Source organism: Hibiscus syriacus, unplaced genomic scaffold (assembly GCF_006381635.1).
Source record: "Hibiscus syriacus cultivar Baekdansim isolate YM2019G1 unplaced genomic scaffold, ASM638163v2 tig00110813_pilon, whole genome shotgun sequence".
In the NCBI taxonomy this organism is placed as follows: domain Eukaryota; kingdom Viridiplantae; phylum Streptophyta; class Magnoliopsida; order Malvales; family Malvaceae; genus Hibiscus; species Hibiscus syriacus.
In genome coordinates this window covers 1472050-1497118 of record NW_024062871.1, presented here as the reverse complement: position 1 = coordinate 1497118, position 25069 = coordinate 1472050, and the positions used below count along the sequence as shown (strand labels likewise).

Sequence of the window (25069 nt, the reverse complement as noted above, 5' to 3'; positions counted from 1 at the left end):
ACAATCCCTCGCCTGCTTCCCCTTTTCGCTATTTTTCCATCATTATCACTTTAATTTATTTTTTAGATATATTTTGAAATAGTTCAAAGGCCTGGTTCTAACTTCTAAGCGATTTGAAGTTGCTAATTATTGATTTTTGTTTACCTTTTCTTTTCAGTACTTCACCTTTCTGATACGTATATTAATTGATTGATAAATAGTAGCCGCCGTGATGGGTGGAAACCAACTAACTAACGTGGCGGTGCTAGTGGTGGTGGAGGTGGTTATCATGATTAAAGTATCAACTTTAACAGGCAAATGAAAACGGTAATTAGTGCCCGTCACTATAAAGCTCACGAGGACACATGAAACAGAGAGACAGCCATTAGAAAAGCAAAGGAAAAATGTTAGTAAAAAAAAACATGAAATTTAGGCAAAAGTAAAATATGGAAGGAAGGAATTTGGATAATAACTCTTCCAATTTCATTCACATTTGTCCTTTTAATGATTACAAAAGAGAAGAATAATAAATGGTTTTCGTCTGTTTCTTATATTGTCCCAATAATTCTACCTTGTATTTGTGTCTGATTTGCCCACTTTGTTGGAAGATTTAGAATATATTTTATTCGTACATCAACTGTGATTTAATTTGTTTAATGCAGATTAACATAATCATATAATAGTGGCCTAAAATCTTTTATAGAAAAAAAAAAGCTTTTTTTTCTTCAATTGGACAGCACATCCCACGCATGTGAATGATCATCCCCATTGTAAATCATTTCCTCCATTGTTTTCTCTTTCCTTTCTTTACGAGATAAAGTTCATTTTAGAATAGCCAATTGAACAATTTAGGCGGAAAAAGCTTTTCTATTGAATTTTTTACTTCAATTTTATTTCTACCGACAAGGCCTCCACTGTACACGGTGTTGCTCAACCAATGAATGTTTATCCACATTTAAGAGCAAATAATAATAATATGAAGCAAATAATCTGATTTTAAAAAATTGATTTTTTATTTGATTCTATAAAAATTAATTTGAATTGATTCGACTCATAATTTTATAAAATCAACTTAAAATTTTAAATTTGAGTCGAGTTTGAGAATAATTTAAAATTTTTAGTAATTAATTCATTTTTAAGTTTGAGTCGAGTCCCTCAATTTTATATGTGATATATCACATATAAAAAATATAAAGAAATAAAAATATATATTGTATATGATTATAAAAATTATTTAATTTGGAATCAAATAATATCGTACTATTATAAATATTTATAATAAAATTAAACAGAAACTCGAAAAACTTGACTCGATTTAAATTTTATATATTCAATTAGACTAGAAAAAAGATTCAAATGAAATTTGAGTTATAAAATAGAATTCGTCAATTAAAATAACTCTAAAAAGTTTATTTAATTCGACTTAATCAAACAATTACCCTATCGATAATCATACATGTTTGGGCTTGGCTCAAGTGGGCATAGCTACCTAGGCATTCGTTTTTTGTCTTGTGAAATAAATAATCAATGAAATCCGTGTCCTCTCAACACTACTACCTTGAAGAATTCTGCCAGAGAGGCCTATTTGGAAACTAAGTTATAGAGTAAGGCCCATTTATTTATAAATTGTAGTTAAATTAAATAATTTATATTCGATGTAATTCATATATCTTGTCGGTGATTTAAATTTTGAAACATTAGGACTAATGAAATATTTTTTTAAATAAATTTTTATTTAATATTTTATTATCTATATTATTACTACTGTAAACCCAAAATTATGTATAAGGACTCAATTTTTTAAAAATAACTCCAACTGATCACCAACATTCTGTTATAACCAATCACCAATAGGACGGTAAAACATCCTGCAATGATTTTTTTGGAAAAAAAAACTATGTGATATCCTTGTAATTTTAAAAAAATTAATGTGATCCTTAAATTATTTGTATATTTAATGCAGTCCTCCAACTTATAATTTAATGTGACATTTTGATTAACGTAATCTGTCATTGATTGTTACGGTATTGACGTGATAATTTATAATACTGACATGGTGATTCATGGTACCGACATGGCAGTTAGGGATGGTAACAGGTTGAATTTTTTGTAAACCCTACCCGACCAGAAAAATATATACATACCACCCGAACCCGACCCGGCCTGAAAAATGTATATCTTCCACCGACTCCGACATGATATAAAATAAGGACTTAATTTAGAAAAATAATAGAGAGTGTGTATTATAACAATTATCCATAAATTAATTTGAAGAAATTATAGTATTACCCTCGGGTCGGGTTGAGAAGGAGTTTAATCTATATAAAGTACTCTAATTAAATTAGTCTAGACTTATAAATTTTGTATCTAAATATAGTTAGAAACATCATAAGTTACTCATATCGATATATAAATTTTATATCAATATATAATTTTTAAGCATCACTTTATATACTAACTTATTATACGATGTAAAAGAGTTTACGGATTTATCCTTCCTTAATAGGGAACTGCAAACCGATTGGTGAGAGTTGCCATTTCCATGATAAAATCATTGTTATAGTCATATGCTTGGATCATTCAAGGGGATCTTCTAATGGATCACAATGTTATCAACACTATTAACGCCCCTTCTGTCTCCATGCTGATGACTCGTACAACAAGGGAAATTAACTTGGTCTAAGTGAATGAACACAGCATATGTGACACCAATCATCCCCTGATATTAGTTGAAATTCAAGTTCTAAATTCGATTCATGCCACTTCTCTAAGGTAATTACATGAACAGACTGTTCGAGTATTTAGAAGGAATTCAGATATTTCGACCACGAATCAGTTGATGTCTTGGTTCTTTAACTGATAAAAAAGAGGGGAAAAGGGTAAGAAAACAACTGCAAAAGGTAATGAAATTTGGGGACCAGCAGATTGAAACAGGTCGATGATGCGTCGTTGAATGACTGAAGCTTTCAAAGTAGAAGGGTCCTTAGAAATGGACGTTTCTCCAACCCCTTATTCTTTAGGATAAGGATGAACGTTATAAATATCAATCTCCATTAGTCCACCTTCCTCTCTAGTTATTAATAACCTCCTTTTCTTTTTGGGTTAATTTGCTAGACATCTTTAAACTTCGAGTCAAATTCTAAATTGATCTTTAATAACATCTTAATTAAAATCTCAAACATTTTAATATCAAAGTTGACTACTAGACTTATGAAGGGATATGATTGAAACGATATTTTAATTTTAGGATGCAATTGAAACATTTTAAAACAGTGACTAATTCAAAAGTTGACCCATTATTTGAGGGTGTCCGATAAAATTAACCCTTATTTCTTTCTCTTTTGTTATGAAATTGAATATGGATTAGGGAATGACAGTGGTTGGCGGTTGGCGATGGGGCCATATTCGAGGGGACGTGAGTGACAATGCATGAATGAATCCAATTGAATTAAATTATTGTTGGTTGTTGGGTACATGTACATTTAGGTTTGGGGGAAGCATTGTTGAAAAATTAATTCCCCCGGTAAAAGAATAGCAAGTAAAAATGTCACTAAATTAAAACTAAAATTATCTGTATTATATTTTCATAGTGTATACATTTACAAATCTTTCGATGGGAGATATATTTACAAGTAAATTTTGTTAGGAAATAAACCAAGTACAAGTAATTTTCCTATAACCAGATTAGTGAGAATGCAAAATAAAAGCGGAAAAATAATACCCGAAATTGATAACGAGTTCAGCCAATTGTGCTTACGTCTCCGGACTGCTGCAGATCTTTTACTAAGAGAGAAAATTTACAGGTGTTTACAAAACACTCACTACTCACAAGAAAACTCTCTAGTATTGGGAGAAAGAAATGATTTTTGGGATGGTCTTGAAGCTAAATGAGCTAGGGTATTTATAGTTGAAACTTAAGGACTTAATCTTGTAAATACCCTAAAACCTAGGGATTAATTGTGATTATCCCATTATCATTTTTCAACAAACATCTACCAAACTTTGAAAAACTATTTTTCAAAGAAACATTTACCAAACTTTGAAAACCATTTTCAAAGAAACATTTACCAAACTTTGAAAACCATTTTTTCAAAGTTGGTTACCAAACTTGAAAACCATTTTAATACTTTCAACAATCTCCCACTTGAAGACTGATTTTAATCTGTCTTCACACCTCGATCAATGCAACAGCTTTTCTAGCCTTGTTACTCTAGCATGCCAACTGAAGTTGAACACAACTTCAGTTTGTCTGTAGTCACCGTCTTTGTCAACATATATGCCGGATTTTGAGCTCCACTGATCTTTTCAAGTTTCAAAATCTCATCTTCCAGAAGAGATCGGATAAAATGATATCGCAATTGTATGTGCTTTGTCCTGGAATGAAAAGACGGATTCTTTGCTAGATGTATAGCACTTTGACTGTCGCAATACAAGACATTGTTTTCTTGTTTCTTGCCTAACTCTTCCAAGAAACTTTTGAGCCAAACCATCTCCTTACTAGCTTCCGTAACAGCGACATATTCTGCTTCAGTTGTGGAGAGAGCAACTATCTTCTGTAGTTGAGAAACCCAACTCACTGCGGTTCCTCCTAGAGTATAGACATACCCTGTAGTGCTCATTCTGATGTCAACATTTCCGGCTAAGTCAGCATCTACATAGCCTGTCAGTATCGTATCTCCACCTTTAAAACAAAGTGCTTTGTTTGTGGTACCCCGCAGATATCTGAGGATCCATTTGACTGCTTCCCAGTGTACCTTGCCCGGATTATTCATGTACCTGCTAACAGCTCCCACTGCTTGAGCAATATCTGGTCTGGTACAAACCATGGCATACATCAGACTTCCAATCGCTGAGGCGTACGACACCTTCACCATGTGTGCACGTTCTTTCTCCGTCTTTGGTGAATGTTCTTTGGAGAGTCTGAAATGAACACCTAAAGGTGTACTTACTGGTTTAGCATCTTGCATGTTGAACCTGGAGAGTACTTTGTTGATGTACTCAGCCTGTGATAATATCAAAGTCCCTGACTTTGTGTCTCTCTTGATCCTCATCCCAAGAATTTGCTTTGCAGCGCCCAGATCCTTCATAGCAAACTGCTTTGACAATTTTTGCTTCAAGTTTATAATCTCTTGCATGTCCGAGCCTGCAACGAGCATGTCATCAACGTACAACAATAAAATAATGAAGCTATTGTCGAACCTCTTGATGTAGCAACAATGATCTGCTTGGCATCTGGTAAAACCACTGCTACTCATGAAACTATCGAACTTCTTGTACCACTGTCTAGGAGCTTGTTTTAAACCATACAAGCTCTTCTTCAACCTGCATACCAGATTTTTCTTGTCTGCCTCTATGAAGCCTTCTGGCTGCCTCATATAGATTTCTTCCTCCAAATCACCATGAAGGAAATCTGTCTTTACATCTAACTGCTCAAGATGTAAATTCTCTGCAGCTACAATTTTCAACACCAGTCTGATTGTAGACAGTTTCACGACTGGAGAGAAAATTTCATTGTAGTCAATACCTTCTTTTTGCTGAAAACATTTGACAACCAATCTTGCTTTGTAGTGTTTGCTCCCATCGTGCTCTTCTTTGATCCTGTAAATCCACTTGTTGTGAAGCACTTTCTTGCCTGGTGGTAATTCAGCTAATTCCTACTTGACTGAATCCTCCACTTGCATTGCTTCATCATAGCACTCTGGTTCACCATTGTCAATCAGCAACAAGTAGTGCAAAGAAGGAGAATACCGTTGGGTTGGTTTAGGAATTCTGGAGGAGCGTCTTAGTTCCGGTGTGCCTGGTTCTTCTTGAACTGCTTCAGGACTGATCTGAACATCATTTCCAGAAATCTCCTCAAACTCAGCAAATTCTTTTGTTTCAGCTTCAGTATTACTTGATTCTGCGGTTGACCTGTCTTTGTACATCATATTTTCATTGAAAATGACGTCTCTGCTTCTAATGATCTTCCGATTTTCGTAGTCCCAAAACCGATAACCAAACTCATCACCACCATAACCAACAAATACGCATTTGTTGGACTTGGCATCAAGTTTACTTCTTTCAGCAGAGTTTATGTGTACATAAGAAATACAACCAAACACTCTTAAGTGTGAAAGGTTTATTTCTTTCTTGCTCCAAGCTTCCTCTGGTATTCTGCCATCCAAAGGAACTGAGGGCCCACGGTTGATCAGGTAAGCTGCAGTGTTGATAGCTTCAGCCCATAGAAATTTGGGCAATCCGGCATGTATCCTCATGCTTCTGGCAGGTTCATTCAGAGTTCTGTTCATGCGCTTTGCTACGCCATTCTGCTGCGGTGTTATGGGAACTGTTGTCTCCATCTTGATCCCATTGTTTGCGTAGAAATCTCTAAATCTACTATCTCTGTACTCTTCTCCATTGTTAGACCTCAACCGCTTGACTTTTAAACCAGTCTCATTTTCCACCATGGCCTTCCATTTTCTGAAGGTATCGAAGACTTCTGATTTCTTCTTCAGAAAATAAACCCACACATTCCTTGTTGGATCATCGATGAAGGTGATATAATATAGTGAGCATGCAAGAGATGGAACTGGGGATGGTCCCCATACATCAGTATAAACCAATTCTAACCTTTCTGCCTTGGGTGTCTTGCCAATCTTTGTAAAACTGACTTTCTTTTGTTTGCCAAAGATGCAATCCTCGCATAGTCTGACATCTACATTCTTTAGATCCGGCAGCTTCCCTTTTGACAGAAGTATCTTCATTCATTTCTCGCTCATATGGCCAAGCCTTTGGTGCCATAGGTTTGATTTTCCATCAACATCTGCTACTGTAATGATATTCTCTAAATTTGAGGTTACATAGAGAGTACCAGTCTTCTTACCACGAGCAATGACGAGTGCTCTTTTGGTAATCTTCCATTCACAGCCTGAAAAGGTTGTACTATATCCTTCTCCATCAAGCTATCCTACAGAAATCAAATTTCTTTTGAGACCATGAATATGTCTCACTCCTGTCAGCTTCCAGGTGGTCTGGTTTGGCAGCTTTAGTCGGATGTCTCCTTTTCCGACGATCTTCAAGGTTTCATCATCAGTAAGATGAACCTTCCGAAAATCACCACTGACATAGTTCTCCATGATTTCTTGGCATGGCGTGGAGTGGAAAGATGCCCCTGAATCCAAAATCTATGATTCAATCAGACTGTTGACGCTTAAAATCATAGCATCACCTGTCTCCTCCATCATGTTGGCAGATTCCTGTGCGCCGGTATTTTTCTTCGGTGCTCGGTAATCTCTTTTAAAGTGGCCCTTCTTGCCGCAATTATAACAGGTAAAATCTTTATTTTCTGTTCTTGATTTTCCCCTTCTGGATTTCAATCTGCCACGATTTGAATTTCTTTATGAAGTTCTCCCTCTGGACTCCGTGTGCAAGGCTGAGGAGGTTGATGCTTCACCCGATTCTCTCCGTCGAATTTCTTCGCTCAGTACCAGATCCCGAACATCGTCGAATTTTAATTTGTTGTTTCCCGACGAACTACTGACTGTTGTAACAGTAGCATTCCAACTGTCTGGTAAAGATGATAAGAGAATTAAAGCTCGAACTTCATCATCAAATTCAATTTCCACTGAACTCAACTGGGTTGTGATTGTGTTGAGTTCATTTAGGTGTTGTGCCACCGATGCCCCTTCCGTCATCCGCAAATTAAATAATCGCCTCATCAAATGAACTTTGTTTGAGGCCGATGGCTTCTCATACATACTGGAGAGAGCCGTCATAAGACCCGCCGTGGTCTTTTCCTTTGCTATGTTGAAAGCAACATTGCGGGATAACGTCAGTCGGATAACTCCGAGGGCTTGTCTGTCGAGAAAGAGCCCAGTCTTCATTCTTCATGCCCTCTGGTTGTTTTCCTGAGAGGGGTTGATATAGATTTTTCTGGTATAGAAAATCTTCAATTTACATCTTCCAAAATCCAAAGTCCGCACCATCGAACTTTTCAATTTTCACCTTCCCTTGTCTGCAGCCATCGCTCCCACTCGAATCTGGCTTCGTTTGGATCGTTTCTGACAATTTCCGCGAACCGCCGTGTATTAGAACACCTCCGTCGACAAACTCATATCGCCGACCGAATTTCACTATTCACGAAATTCATTATTCACATGAATAGTAACCCCGCAAAAAATTGACAGAATTCACAACCAAAAGCTCTGATACCAGTTGTTAGGAAATAAACCAAGTACAAGTAATTTCTCTATAACCAGATTAGTGAGAATGCAAAATAAAAGCGGAAAAATAATACCCGAAATTGATAACGGAGTTCAGCCAATTGTGCTTACGTCTCCGGACTGCTGCAGATCTTTTACTAAGAGATAAAATTTACAGGTGTTTACAAAACACTCACTACTCACAAGAAAACTCTCTAGTATTGGGAGAAAGAAATGATTTTTGGGATGGTCTTGAAGCTAAATGAGCTAGGGTATTTATAGTTGAAACTTAAGGACTTAATCTTGTAAATACCCTAAAACCTAGGGATTAATTGTGATTATCCCATTATCATTTTTCAACAAACATCTACCAAACTTTGAAAAACTATTTTTCAAAGAAACATTTACCAAACTTTGAAAACTATTTTCAAAGAAACATTTACCAAACTTTGAAAACCATTTTTTCAAAGTTGGTTACCAAACTTGAAAACCATTTTAATACTTTCAACAAATTTGATACCAATTCAATTAAAAATGATTAAAATATTTTTATTATAAAAGATAGTTCATATATATTAGAGATTAAATTAATTTTTTAACTGATGATATTTTATTATGATTTTATTGGTTAGAAATTATTTGAAAAAATTTACTTTATGTAATATATATAGTAAAGATTAATCTTTAAATTGTGCATTTCTTAGCCTTAACAAAAAGGGTTTTAGGTGTACATTATTAAAGATAAAGATTAGATTACATTATTTAATTTAATATAATCTAATTTAATCATATTCAATCCAATTTTGTCTTGCGTAATTTTTTACTTTCTTTATCTTTGTATGATTAGGTTTCCTTGTAATCCTATATATACTCATCACTTGTAAATGTTACATTTATCAAATATAAAAATTCTTTCCATGGTAATCAGAACATACACTACAGCAAAACAGAGTTTTAGTGGCGCTTTTTTAGTCTTATAGCGGCGTTTTTAAGCGCCGCTAAAAGTATTTGCGCCGCTAAAAGTATTTGCGACGATAGGAAAAACGCCGCAAGAAGCGCCGGCAATACCAGCGCCGCTAAAGTTAGCGGCGTTTGAGAACAAAAAACGCCGCAATAGGTCAATATCTATTACGACGTTTTTTGAACAAACGCCGCAAAAGGTCGATATCTATAGCGGCGTTTTTGGAATAAACGCCGCAAAAAGTTATGATATATAGCAGCGTTTCTAGAAAAAACGTCGCAAAATGATAGATCTATAGCGGCGTTTTTGGATACAAACGCCGCAAAAGATAAGACCTATACTGGCGTTTTTAGAACAAACGTCGTAAAAGGTCAGACATATAGTGGCGTTTTTGGACACAAACGCCGCAAAAGGTCGGATATATAGCGGCGTTTTTGGATACAAACGCCGCTAATTACCATTCTTTAGCTAAGATTAATTGATATTTTGCATATTTCATTTTTGTTATACATCACCTAAATTCAATATCATGTAATTTTATATAAATTTTAACAACAAAATAAATTAAAATTTATAAACATTAAAATTAAATGTAATATAGCTTTGATGTTCATTACATCGAAAATATTGAGTTCAAGTCCACATATGGAAAGAAAAATAAATTAGTATGCATATAATATAAGCTACAAATGCCATTTGGCTGGATTCCTGGCCTAAAAGCTATTCCAAATTTTCTTGGAGATTCAACTTCAGCAACTCCTCCCATTTTTCTTTGTCTGCAACCATTTTCAAGGCCATTTTCCGCACTGTTCCTGTGACAAGAAATGCTGCTTTAAGATTGGCACAGCCTTCATAGCAAGCTCTACTTTACAAGAAAGGAAACCATCTACATCAATATCATTTGTAAGAATTAGATCAATATTCAAATACAGTATAAGATGAAACAAATAACTTGTCTCCATAATTGTTCATTTTAAACAGCATCAACCAGATCACCTTCACCAAAAGTAATATGTGGAAGTTAATAAAATTTTTAAAGTAACATAAAAAAGGAATATATGGTTGTACCAAGCAGAAACAAAAACGTGGAAGCCAAGGACCTGCTAGTCTAGTACCACAATAGTGTTACTCCAACTCATTATACGATAAAATTACACCCAAAATCTCCATACTATTGCATTCACACTTTTGCAGAGAAAGAATTTAAAACAACCTCCGGGTTAAGATTATTTTCTTATTTTGACATACTGCCTGACCTAGTACCTCTTGGTAAGCCGGTCCTATTGCTAACTGCTAAATGAGCTTGATAGTACTTAGTTGCCAATGGTCTAATCCAGATAAATTGCTCATCAAATGAACAATTAGAATATACAGGAACTAAATTCTAACAAAACCCCAAATGCCACACCCATGTTTTAATAATAGTAACCAGTTTAAACAAGGAAAAAACGCTAATAGGCATTTGGTAAAATTAATATCATAGAGGACGTTGATCAATATCATACCATCACTAGAAGAGAAAGCCTTGCATGAATTTTGCATGATAGTCTCCGACTGAATGCTAGAGATGACATCCCTGCACATAAGAAAAGCTGTCAGGGGAAAGAAGTGCCAAGGAGCGGTAAACTGATCTAAAGAACAAAAAAAGCACGGGCATTAGAATTTCCTTTCTAATTTCCCTGCCTAATATAGTTTCTGGATAAACAAAAATGAGGTAGACTAATTAACACTGAAATGGACCTTCTAGTAATGATAGATATGCTAATCACCCTACATAAATCATATCACTCCTGTAGTTCACTCATATCCTCACCGTGATAAGAAATGACAAACAAGTGACAGTACAATTCCAAAAATTGATGTGGGTTACAAAAGTTCACTACCAACTAACCTTGTCTTTGTCAAGCCAGCTGCAGTTCACTCATAATGAAGAAATAATTTCAATTAATAACAACGACAATCAACAGAATTTTACCAAAATGAGAACAAAACAAAGCCAAAGATTTACCTGGTAGAACAAGATGAGAGAAGTTGCGGACATGGACAATTCCCCTCGGCTGAAGAAACATAATCTGTTCAAACAGTTAAATTTAATTCTCGTGAGAATGGTTACCAATGTATGATAAAAATCCAAACATCTTCTACATAAATTAAAGGTTTAATAGCAACAAATAACGACGTCAATAAAAATTCAAGAGAAACCGAACCACTAGCATGGTTATCGAATCATATTCAATTTCAACTGAACTATTTACCTCTTTTCCAACATTTGAATACACTCTAGATGCTGAAACGCTCGGCCGAATCACCTGCAAGGACTTCCCTAATACCTGTAAAAGAAATGGAAAAAACAATTCAATAAAATCCAAGTGCTTTATCCTTTAGCTGAACAAACCATAATTAAAATAAAAAGAGGTTAACAGTTCTAACCGAAGCTGATGAACCTCCGGTCGCAACTTTTCTCCTTAAAGCGCCCAACATCACCGCTGTCCAGAAGCTAAACGCAAAACTCAATAATCTAAAGGAGAAATCAAATAATAATTTATAACATAATAGATAGTCAGATATAACTACGTGGATTTGAATCTAAACATTGAATACAAATGAAAAGGGCAATAATGAGAGCGAAGAAAAAATTATATATGGAAGAGAGGTTTAACTTAAACCTGATTTCTGCAGACAAATATGAGAGTCCTCGAATACACTGTGATTTGCTAAAGAAAAAAGAAAATATCTAACAAGTTTTTTTTTTGGTTTCTTTCTTCGACAGTGAAGGAGATAAACAGTGAATATCATGCCAAATACCTCACGATTAACAACAAAAATGGGGTAATGTTTTTCGATAACGTCATGCCAAACAGTTCTAGACTGAAGACAACTTTGCATTTGCAACCTTTTTTGTAGTGAGAATTTGTTTGAACGAAGCGTTGAGAAGAAGAGCCCCCCATTGGAGAAGAAGCAGCAGATGGGTTTGAGTAAACGGCGGGAATGAAAAAATAAATGAAGGGAAAAAATGAAAAAGGGTTAAAGGGGTCTTAAAACTGTAAATTTGCGGTACAAACGCCACAAAAGTACGATTCTTTTACGGCGTTTGTATAAAAACGCCACTAGCGTACGAGTCTTTTACGGCGTTTTTATAAAAACGCCACTAAAGTACAAGTCTATAGCGACGTTTGTAAACAAAAACGCCACTAAAGTATGAGTCTATAGCGGCATTTGTAAACAAAAACGCCACTAAAGTATGAGTTATAGCAGCGTTTTTATAAAAACGCCAGTAAAGTATGAGTTATAGCAGCGCTTTTATAAAAACGCCACTAAAGTACGAGTCTTTAGCGGCGTTTGTATAAAAGCGCCCTTAAAGAACGATTCTATACCGACGTTTGTGTAAAAACGCCACTACAATACTAATCTTTAGCAGCGTTTGTATACAAACGCCACTAAAGTAAGATCTTTTGCGGCGTTTGTATACAAACGCCTCTAAAGTTAGGTTTTTTGCGGCGTTTGTTCAAAAAACGCCGCTAAAAATACCGCTATAAACCCATTTTGCTGTAGTGATAGTAGAATTTCTCTACTCGATTATATTTTTTCCTCTTTTGCTCTCTTTCAAACCGGATATCCTTTCATGGCTTCGTCTTCGACCACCAATAATCTCGTGTATCTTAATGCACCGACCAACTTTCCAATCAAACTTACATCCGAAAACTTTCATGTTTAGCGTCAACAAGTGGAGGCCCCTCTTATTGGTTTTGAGCTAATCAGTTATATTGATGGATCACAACCTTCCCCATCTCTGTTTACCTATGTTGTAGCAAAGATTGTTAATCCTGAATATCTACAATGGTATTGTCAAGATCAAATTTTTATTAGTGCTCTTCTTGATAGTTGTGATGATCTAGTTCAACCCCTCATTTCATCCGCTGTCACAACTAAAATGATAATCTGGTCGCGAGTTATGCTCGTGCATCTCTTGGTCGTATTCTTGCTCTCAAATCCAAGCTGGCTCGCAATCCTCGTATCTCTAGATCTATCTCCAACTACATGAAAGACATGTAAGATATTCCCCTCTAATCTTGCCTTGGCAAATTATCATGTTTCTGTTACTGTTCTATTAATTTCTATTGTTAATCAATTATGTGATGACTATCATTCAATAGTTGTTGTCTTTCATGTGTGTAACACACCAACAACAATATTTGAATTGTCTGAGATTTTAACTGACCATGAGCGTCTTCTCCAAGAATTTGAACAAGTCACACTTCTTGTCACAATAAATTCTACGCAGCGAACTAATCAGAATCATGATTCTTCAATCAACCTCTCTCGATGGAAGGGTGGTCGCTCTGATCATTCGACTTCAAGTGGTTGTCATAGTCATGTTAATCAATCAAGCTATTTTAGACCTTAAACAATGTTTTGACGTCGAGAATTGGGTGTAAATGATTTAGTTGATGTGAACAATAAGTTGGATACATGCTTGTTGTATGCGACGATGAGTTCTTAAACAATGTTTCAATGAAAAAATCTAATTATAATGATATTATCACTTCCGATTAAAATTCTTTTATGCTGAAAATATTTGTTAGGTTTCATGAACATTTAAAAATATATTTGATTAATTTATTGTAAGCTAAGGAAAATTCAATCTAAATATGCTCTCTAAAATGTATCTAAATCACATTTAATTGAATAAAAGATTGCTAATTCACAAAAGAAAAAAAAAAGATTGCTGATATTTCTTATTTCGGCCGTTATTAGAAGATGCTTATTAAATATGATACTAACAAATCATCCAAACGATTCTTTTATTGAAAAATATTTTGTTTATTTAATCAAAACAATTAATTAATTTGTCACGTAGTTAATCATTAATTATTTTGTGAATATAATATATAACTTGGTTGGTAAATACAGTTTTTCAGCAATATCAAATCACTAACAACTTGTCCAATGGCTTATTATTAATCTACACCACATGTTAATGGAATATTACGAACTCAGCCCATATAATTATGGCTGATTTTTTAATTATTTCTTTGATTTTCTTAATTATGTATTGAAATGGCAGCCCTCAAAAATCGAATTGAATTTCACTTTTAGATATTATCAATTATACGAAACTGATTTTGATGACTACTCATCGAGGAAAAAGAGAAGATGCGAAAAATCAAAAGGGCATAGGACTTCCTTTTTTTCCACCACTTGCAATCAGAGAGCTTCTAGATGTTATTAACCCATTTTGTGTGAGCCCCGCAGTACAGCAAGTCAAGGCAAGTCAAGGAAAGCCAAGTTACATGTATAGTCACTAAATTATACATTACTTCTATTTTGACCCTTAAACTAAAAACTTGTTCATCAATTCGCTTAACTATTTAAATGATATCAATCAAGTCAATGACTATTAACTATTAACGAAAATGATGATTGGATGATTAAATTTATCAAATTATAAAATACATCTAATTTTGGAAAAAATTAGACAAAAAGAATGATGTGGTCATTTTTATAAGTATAATTTTGTTTTGGTTGTTAAATTATAAAATATTCAATTTGATCATTAATTTTTCAATCAATTGTGTTTTGATTATTTATAGTTATATTATTAACAAAAAGAATGATGTGGTCATTTTTTTATTGATATAATTATACATCTAATTTTCAATATTTATATGTTTTATTAATATAATTTAATTTTAAATTTATCAGTTTAATTTTGAAACGTATCATCATTAATTAAATTTTGTTACAATTTTTTGCATGCAAAAAATACATGTAACCGGCTATAAAGTGTTGGGTATCTTTTGCCATCAAACCAAAAAGAAAAAAGAAAGAAAAAAAATTGTTCACTTTAGCACAATCTTTATCTCTTTTGTCAGTGATGATCCTCTGAAGCTTTAAGAAAATCCAATATTCACATAATTGAAGAGTTTTTTTTAAAGAATAGTTTTGTACGATTTTATTGATAACGCATACAAAACCGACACAAACATGAGGCTCATTAAAAAAATTTATATAATCTTAATTAGAGGAAAAAGAGTACATCATACTCATGTAAATGAAAGGAAAATGGGTAAAAAACGAAAATTTACCTTTTTCTCTCCCAAATACATTTACCATCCTTTTAGGTTTGAGGGGAAACGGAAAACCTGTAAATTATGAGATCAAATTTAGTTTTCTCTATAAATATTTGTATATCTTATTAATTTTACTTTATATACCAATAATTAAGAAAGTTTCTAAAGTAAATACTGGTCGAAAAAGGCATGAAAGCTGATGAAACTATCCTCCACCGCCGTAGACACCTTCTCAAGCTCAACCGCGAACTAAAATCACAGCTAACCATTACATCTTTGATGCCACGACGTCTTACCAACCCCAAAACTGAAATACCAACGCACTCCAATATTTCCAATATCCAACCTACCACTCTCACTACATCCCTATGTCGATGCCACATTCGATGCCCTATGCTCATTACCGTTGAGGTGATCCCTGCATAGAGTCACCGATAAGGGTCGATATGCTTATGGTATGATGATGTCGCCGTCAACGTTGCGACATTATAATTTAATAAAGAGCGATTAAAATAGAATTGATTGAAGATTTTGTGATGGAACTAAAAATGTTTATAATTTAGTGATTAAAATTTAAACACGTTAAGTGTTGATGATTACTAATGTAGTTTGGCGTATTATTTTATATTTTTAATATATTATATGTACACTAAAATCACAAACAAGAGTTAGATTGAGAAAACAAAATTTAAGTTTAAATCTTAGAAATAATATTACTGGGAGAAGAAACGACAAATTTCGAAAGTGATCTATAAAATAAAACGAATATAGAAATAAAAAAGCATCAAATTCATAGTTATGAGGACAAACACAAGTTTTTTTATATTAAGAGTGGATTTTTAAAATTTTAGAAAGAGATTTACCTATAAAATTTTAAGACGAGCTAAAATATATTATCAATGAAAAAAATTAAAACATAATATCTAAAATATATCATAACTTAAAATTTTCAGGAGTAATTGAGGACCATTCTTGGTCACATAAAACATCAAATTCATTTGAAATTATTACTAATAAATTATTATTATTTTGTTTAATGAGTTATACATCATTTATGCATATAAAATAAAGATTTTATAGTTGATATAAAAAATAGAGTAAAGTACATAAAAGGTTCTTGAACTATCTAAAACTGATATTTTTAGTCCATAATTTTCTAAATGTTATAAAATGATTATTGAACTTCTTGAATGATTATTAAATGGTCGTTAAAATTTATTAAATTATTATAAAGTATTCTTTAAACTTATCAAAATGTGTTTAGTTTTAAGTTAAAGAAAGTATTTTGTAATCATTTTAAATGCTTAATGGTCATTTTATAATATTAAAAGTTTGTTAGCAAAACAAATTATTTTTACATAGTTGAATGATCTCCAAGTATATTTTACCCAAAAATATAAGGGACTGAATAAAACAATCATGAACCCTAAGTGCGAATGCAAAAAGCTGGTCTCAGCCATCCGATCTCAAACAGTAACTCTACGCCCAACAACTATGTAATAAAACCCCAACTAAATCTTATCCCAAAATGAAAGATATCGTCATGTGCGGTCCTTGTGAACCATCAACTCTCTTGACAACCGTGAGAGAGATCAGTTTGTACAAATATAAATACAACCCAACCCACAAGTGAAACCAAAAGTCGCTATTTTTTCTGGGGTTTTCCCACACTTTCGCAAGTTAGACTTTTTTGGGGGGGGGGGGAATAGAAGAAAAAGTGATTAATGGGGATCGTTGAAGAAGCTCACAACCTCAAGGTTTTGGGTTCAGGCGACCGACTCATAGTTTTGGCTCATGGGTTCGGGACGGACCAGTCGGTGTGGAAGCACTTAGTTCCTCACCTGGTCGACGATTTCCGTGTGGTTTTATATGATAATATGGGTGCTGGAACCACCAATCCCGATTACTTTGATTTCAATCGTTACGCCACTCTCGAAGGTTACGCTTTTGATTTGCTTGCTATTCTCGAAGAACTCGGAGTTGATTCTTGTATTTTCGTTGGCCATTCGGTTTCCGCCATGGTTGGTGTTATTGCTTCCATTTCCCGACCCGATCTCTTCTCCAAAATCGTCATGATCTCAGCTTCCCCAAGGTAGTAATTGAATTAACAAAAAAGAAGAAAAAAAGTTGCTTTCAGTGAGATCAGAGACTCCATTATTTTCTTAATCTATTTTTATATTCAAGTTAAACCCATTCTTTATTGTTGTTGTAGGTATCTGAATGACGTGGATTACTATGGAGGATTTGAGCAAGAAGACTTGGACCAACTCTTCGAAGCAATGGGGTCCAACTACAAAGCCTGGTGTTCCGGTTTTGCGCCGCTAGCGGTGGGTGGCGACATGGAATCGGTGGCGGTTCAGGAATTCAGCCGCACCCTCTTCAACATGAGACCCGACATAGCCCTCAGCGTGGCTCAGACCATATTCCAAAGCGACATGAGACAAATCCTCAACCTTGTCTCCGTGCCGTGTCACATCATCCAAAGTGTTAAAGACTTGGCTGTCCCCGTCGTAGTCTCTGAATACTTGCACCAAAACCTGGGCAGCGAATCCATCGTCGAAGTCATGACATCCGACGGTCACCTCCCGCAGCTTAGCTCGCCTGATATCGTCATCCCAGTGCTACTTAAGCACATTCGTTATGATATCAGTACCGCATGAAATTAAGTTACTGCGATTGATTATTAAATATATTAAGCTTGTTATTTGTCACAACCCCATTTTAAAATAAAAATTATAAATTAAATAAAAATTATATATTAATTTGGTTGATTTAGAGACTAAATTATAAGTTTCAGAAGCTTGCAATTTGATTTTGAATTTGTATGAAATTTAGGGATTAAACCTTGAATTTAGGGATTAAACCTTGAATTTAGGGAAATAAATAATAAATAAATAAAATAGGATGACAGCCAGAATTTGAACCCACATTAAGTGGTATGGCTAGTCATCCCTCTATCAATCCATGCTATAACCCAAAAATCTATTCTCATATCCCAGTTTAGAAACCCTAAATCCCCAAATTAATCCCTTCTCGAATCATTAGTTACCAGCCGCCTATACCATAATTGAGCATCAATCAGGCCGTCGTAGCTTGCACAACCAGCCTCATCCGACTCGCCATCGACCGACGATCAAATCCTTTCTAGTTTTTCACTGGAATTTGTTATCGATCGTCGTGGGGTGCTCGCCAAAGCACAGTCGAAAACCTTTCTCCCGTCGCCTCGGTTAATTGCGATTTTCGGTCACCTTGGTCATCGACTCGCCTCACCACCATCGTAATCGGACTCACCTCGCCACCATCGTAATTGGACTCGCCGTCCCCGTGCGCTCGAAACCCAACCGGTGAGTTAATGTGTCGTCACTGTTTTGTCAATAACCGTTTTGGGTAAGTTTCGATTGTATTTCGATTATTTGGAGATGGTTTTTGGTTGATTTTTTTGTTAAATTTTGGTTGTAAATGGTATTCGGATGCTCCCGGTGTAACACCCCCAACCCATATCTGACTCGGATACAAATCCGAGGTGTCACATTGACTTTTCAAATCATCTACTTTTAAAAGATAATTGAAAATTTAAACATTCATTTATATAAAAATAATGAAACCTTTCAATGAAAGAAATTTCAAAATTTCAATTCAATTTTAAAAATAAAAATTTCATAATTTATATAGATATAACAAAGTAAGTGTACAAAAACTGATCAGACATATATGATTTAAATATTTAGTTGCATGTCAACACATTTAGTACAACAAAATAACATATTGTGTGAATAGTTTCTGATATGATCTTTTCGTATAGATATGTTATCTTGTCTGACCCTAGCTTTGCTCTTTTTTGCTTCTTTGAACCTACGTGTGAAACACTCATACGTTAAGTCTATGACTTAGTGAGGCATATACAACGCATAATAAAATATTAAAACACTAAATCATATTCTAAACATGCAATAAAATCATATAAAGAACAATAAAACATGTTATAGAATCAAAACATACACATATATGTGTATATCATCATCATTATCATGCAATGTTCATTTATATCTTTTATTTTAATAGCCATAGTACATCATTGAGAACTTAAGGTATGTGAGTGCATTGAGGTTGTGCACAAATGCTGTCACCACAGCTCGTATAAATTGCACCGAAGTGCCGCGTAGAATATGTACAAAAGTGTCACATAGAAATGTCCCGAAGGACCACATAGTATTGTCCCGAAGGACCGCGTAGAAATATCCCGAAGGACCGCGTAGAACCTTCGACTCTTGGCATGACAATTATACCTTTAGCTATCATATCACATACTTTTGGGCTTTATCATTTATACCAGTTCACATAGGTTATCACATAGACATCTATTCACATAGATCATTGTCACATAGCTTATATCTTATTCTAATATATCCACATAGATCATGTAACACATAGTATGACATATAACACTTAGCTCGTGTATAACAGTGCATGTAACATATAGACATATGCTTGTACTCATGTATACATAGAAATTATATCAATAATTTACTTGTATTCAAGAAATCATGCAATCAAACATTGGAATAGACTCATCACAAGTTTTCTTTCCATATGATCATATTTCATAGTAATATGCACTCACCTTAGCCTTACGTAGTCAAGTAAAACACTTAGCACTCTTGATTGATCTTATGTCTTAGAATCGTCCTGAACTTGCCTTCGTTCAATATCTACACAAAGATACAATTTATATGAATATTAGAGTTCATATTTCTATAAATCAATCCTTAATAACTTAAATTAAACAAAACACCTAATTCAAAATTTCAATATGAATAGTATCAGAACCCAAGGTACAGTACTGATACTTCCTTATTGTGGCATCGATACCCTTTCAACATTCTGTAATTCGGCTCTAAAAATGGTACCGATACTTAAACATTGGTATCGATACCCATGGTATCAATGCTACTACTTCAGTATCGATACTCTATGAAGGATTCATCAACTTTTACCTTATGGTATCGATATTGTTCATCCAGTATCAATACATAAACCCATATATTACCTATTTTTGCTTTAGAGTATTGGTATTGTTCATCTAGTACCGATACCTCTTGCCCAGAACTTACTCGTTTCAATTCAAAATTTGTCCAAAACTTACTTAAATCTTCCACTGTGACCTTCTCTCAAGCCTTTAAACTTAACTACCCTATTTAAAACTAACTTATATTACTCTAACACACTTAATCATCCAAAATCCCATAATATCACTTGAAACTAAAAATTTTACCAAATATTCAACATGTTCTAAATCCATTTCTAACACTTTAGATTTCTTATTTCAGCTCATGACAAGTCAAATTTCACTTTAAAATCCATTTATTAACTTTTTCTTATCAAATCACTTAAAAATCTTTTATATTCAATCTCCCAAAACTTGTAAATATTTTAGTTTCTACTTCACTTTAAGCTTACTTAAGCTTTCCTAATACTCCGAGAATCAAAACCATTCATAACTTACAAGAATTAACCAACTTAAAGCATTCTTACCTTAGCTATGAAGCTCACGGCGGAAGAAGGATTCTAGACTTCTCTGATTTTTCTCTCTTTCCCCACAACTCCACGTGTAATATAAAACACCCATAATGAATTTTTAATTTATTTTCTTATCAAATGACCATTATGCCCTTCCATACTTCATCATTTGCTATTCAATCCTATACAAAGATGTTCCAATTAAGTCCCTAAACTTTTTAATTTTTGTGAATTTAGTCACAAAGTTTTAAAATCTTACACTTTGGTCACTAACCCGGTTTTTGGGATGTTACACCTGGAGTACTCGATCGTCGCCCCTGACCCCATCACCGTCGCCACGTGCTACCATGCGTCGCCACGTGCGTGTGGGGTTTTCCCCAGTGCTTGAACTTCCTATAACCGATTCGAGTCAACTTGGACCGACCCGAACCAACTCGAAACAATCGAAACCGGTTTGACCTGTTGACTTTGACCTACTCGTTGATCGTTGACCAAACACATTGACTTTGACTTTGATCAAAAAGTTAAATTTTCCGAAAAGTCATATTTTATGTTTTTCGACTTCCTGAGTCTGAATCTGAAGTTTGTTTTGTCAAATTCAAACCCGATAAGCTATTTTTCAACAGTTTATCTTCTGATTCGATATGTTTTTCCAGTTTAAGATCTTTTTTTATGTAATTTATATTGTTATGAATCCGATATATTATGGGATGTCGAAATCAAGTGTGAGGGCAATCGAATGAAGTTTAATTGGTCAATCGATATGCATAAAAATTGAGGTAATACTTTACTACCTCTTAGCATGCTTTATGACACATGTTGATAGTGAATAAATGCATGGATGTATATGATTGGTCTATTATACATGTTTGGTTATGAATGGACTCGAATCGAATATAGTTTAAGTGATAAATTGGTTAAGACTCGATTGAATTGCACAAAGGAATTGAAAGATTGATAATAAATAAATTTAAGGTTAGTGATTAATCGACAAAGGAATTAATCTTAGAATCCTTAAACTTTGAATATTATCGTTAAATGTTTTGATGTCAAAATTTTTTTAAAAGAAAATTACAAAAATAACCTTATAAAGTAAAAAATAACGGAATTGACCCAAATAGTGGAATTAACTTGATAAGTCATTCTTGACTTGATAGAACTACAGATCCACCGAATGAACTATTGACTTATTTAGAAGACCTGTAAATCGGTTGGAAGACCTAAAAATCGGTTCCTAATCCTCGAGATCAATAATAACTAAAATAACCCTAAAAAGTCATCATTGATATGATATACTACTTATTCACTTGTTAAATACTTTGTTTGTTCAGAAACATCCTGATTACATATTTTAATTCCCGAGGCGGTAAAAGATTTAGAATTTCTGATTTTGGAATAATCACTCGATGATTAAATTACTGGAAATGATATATATAATTGAATCAAAGAAAATGATCGGAATACCCCCGTGCTTAGAAATGACAAAAATAACTTCAAATGTTGATATAACCAAAATACCCCTGAATTTTAAAAGGACCAGATTACCTTGAACTCTAAGATGACCGAAGCAATCTCGAGTACAAAAATGACCCGACTACCCTCATGATCTAGAAATAAGTGAATGTTATTGGATAATTCTGGAAACACCGAGAAAACTAAAGTATTATATCGCCCTTAAAGGTTTTGGAGTACGACTCAAGTACATCGGTCATCTTGGAGATTGTTGCAATTAGAGGTGTGCAAATCCGGATACCTAGGTTTTCGAGTACCCGATTACCAGGTACCCGCAACATCCGGGTCGATGATTTCTCAGCCCGTGTCCCAACCCGAATGTTACCGGGTACCTGCCTTTTTTCATTTTCAAATTATTAATTTAAAAAATATATATATATATACACAAATTTAAATGTTCGAAACTTTGAATTACATACTCCAACATCCGAAAATAAAATTTTAAAGTTCGAAATACAAAATCTAATAATCCATAATATAAATAATCCATTATATTATATATATATATATATAACTAACCGGGTACCTGGAAAACTTCAATTTTGTTGGGTCTAGTACTTGACCCAGCTAGGTTTTTTTAAAGAAAATTACCCGTTTTTTAGGTCAAGGTCGGTGGGTCGGGTCAACCGAGTCGGGTAGTTTTACACACCCCTAGTTACAATACATAAGTAAAACAATAACATCGGAATACGTACAATTCCTCAAAATCCGTTCAACGATGGTTCTGAAGATGATAAGTTTGACTAGTGTTGTCAGCATTAAAGTGTGAATATTCTTGAAGTGCATCGATTTGAGTGGTTGACAAGTATCGCAGTGTTGAGATTTGTTCAGTTCGAGTTGACCTGATATCATGCTAAATTGACATGAATCTTGAATATCGTAAATCATCATTTCACCCTTATTGGATTAATTTGCTAAGAATCCATTAGAAATCAAAGTGTCTGAAATAACCATGATGGCCTAAATAATGGAATCACTCTGGTTATATCTGAAATCTATTTATTCTGATGTAAAGGTTCCTAAATACCTTTCTGATACACCTGAAATCCTAAATGGTTCTGAAGCATCAATCTCTAAATGTATGTTTAGATCTGTTAGCAATTAAACCCTTTTAATAGGGACATTGATCCTGAAATCTGATCAATTTTACCTAAGTTCATATTTTCTATTCCTAATAATTTCCAAGCACCTTCAAAAAAATATTTGGATCCTTTAGTGTGTTCCCTATTGACAAAAATGTTTTCTCTAATTTATATAAAGTACAGTTTCTGATATCTGGTTTTTGATTTCTAACACAAGGTACAATTATCTCTTGATTTTTGATATTATTGTTTGTTATATGATCTATTTTATTAGGGTACTGTCTAGGTAGGTGTCTGAAGACTCTGAGGTTCAGCTAGCTGGTAAATTATTTATGTTCTAATCATTCATATTGGACTCCTAGTTACTAGGGGTCCAGGGTAAGTCCTTATGAATGTCTGTTTTAGGGTACTACATTTGGTGTACGATTGAAGGGAAACTCTATATTTTAAATAAAAACCCAACTTATGATTTCTGTTTTATGATATTACTAGTTATATATGAAATTGTTTTATTAGGATATTGTCTGGGTAGGAGTCTAGAGTCTCTGAGTTTTAGCTAGCTGGTAAATCCTTTCTGTTCTGATTATTCATATTGGACTCCTAGATCCTAGGGGGTTTAGGGTAAGTCCTTATGAATGATATCCTAGGAAATTTCATGTAGAGTATTCGAATGGATGGTACTACAGCGATTTTAAGAACCTATTTTACTGAAATAACTATTATTGCTTTTAAACTATGATTACATTTTAGTCTAATTTTGAAGGAACACACTAAACGTCTGTTTCAATCTCTGAACTTGATCTTCTAAATGTTTCCTCTAAGCTATAAGCTACTTGTTTGTCACCTGAAGAAATATCAATGGAACCTCAGCTCATCACGAAAACCTGTAGATGCTTGAATCAATAAGAAAATTTTATGGTTGTTATTTATTTGCATGTCCTTCAACATCACCTGGTAGTTATGTATTATTGAGTTTCCCAAAGTTCACTATGTTATTCACCATTTCGGGTTAAAAGATCGATCCAGTGCAACTATCGGCTTCAGTAATGGGAGTTCCTTCGACTTTGCTTATAAAGTATGGTACAAGTGTAATTAGGGCATGTAAGTCACATTTGATTTTTATATTGAGTCTGAAACTTTTATGATAGGAGATATGAACGAATAGTGTTTTACGATTTAAAAGATTTATGCACTTGTATTTTTATATGTTTTAATGAAATTTTAATTTTTTCTGTTATTTTATTGTAGGTCGCCTTAATGTGACACCTCGGATCGAATCAGATTACTTGTAAAAGTATGGGGGTTGTTACATTATTAATTTTAATAATTTGAAATGTTAATCTATTAAGTTATTAAGAAGTTGATTTTGATTAGCAACGGTCATTCCCTGGCGACTGCAAGGCCGTTGCAGATCGGGGGGTGGGGGGGGGGGGGGTTGGGGGTTCTTCTCGTTTTGCATTTAGCTAGATTCAGAATTATCAAATCATTTATTTGGAAAATGACGTGTATGTTGGTAGTTGTGTTGATGTGTTCAAATGTGCACCAAGGAATGAAAAGTGCTTTGATCTAACGTGTCGAAACTTAAAATGGACGGTCGGATTCAAGAGTATTAGTATTACTTTAACAGAAATTTTTGAACTGTGTTTTTTACGGTATATTACGTATTTAGTACTTATGTTTAAATTTTTAATTTTTTAAAATCATATAGTTTTTTTTTCATTTTAGTATTTTATTGTTAAATTTTGAAAAAAAATAAAAGTCTAAGAA

General features: G+C 34.0%; 1 protein-coding gene and 1 long non-coding RNA gene across 3 annotated transcripts; one reads left to right on the top strand and one right to left on the bottom strand.

Annotated features, from left to right (window-relative positions):
• Window positions 1-11119: 11119 nt before the first annotated feature.
• Window positions 11120-11870, bottom strand: LOC120141746. The gene is made up of 4 exons (XR_005517797.1): window positions 11787-11870; window positions 11551-11638; window positions 11376-11450; window positions 11120-11192 (listed from the first exon to the last, which is right to left on the bottom strand). It is a non-coding gene; the product is annotated as an uncharacterized LOC120141746 (long non-coding RNA).
• A 4963-nt stretch (window positions 11871-16833) lies between these two features.
• LOC120141830 (probable esterase KAI2) lies at window positions 16834-24673 on the top strand. 2 transcript variants are annotated; one of them, XM_039156605.1, is made up of 4 exons: window positions 16834-17283; window positions 17404-17889; window positions 21068-21075; window positions 24615-24673. In XM_039156605.1, the coding sequence occupies exons 1-2, from the start codon at window positions 16916-16918 to the stop codon at window positions 17849-17851; spliced, it is 816 nt and encodes a 271-aa protein (XP_039012536.1). In that variant the 5' UTR covers window positions 16834-16915; the 3' UTR covers window positions 17852-17889; window positions 21068-21075; window positions 24615-24673. The 2 variants fall into 2 exon arrangements, with proteins under 2 accessions (XP_039012536.1, XP_039012535.1); XM_039156604.1 differs by lacking the exons at window positions 21068-21075; window positions 24615-24673 and having other exon boundaries at window positions 17404-17901.
• Window positions 24674-25069: the final 396 nt, after the last annotated feature.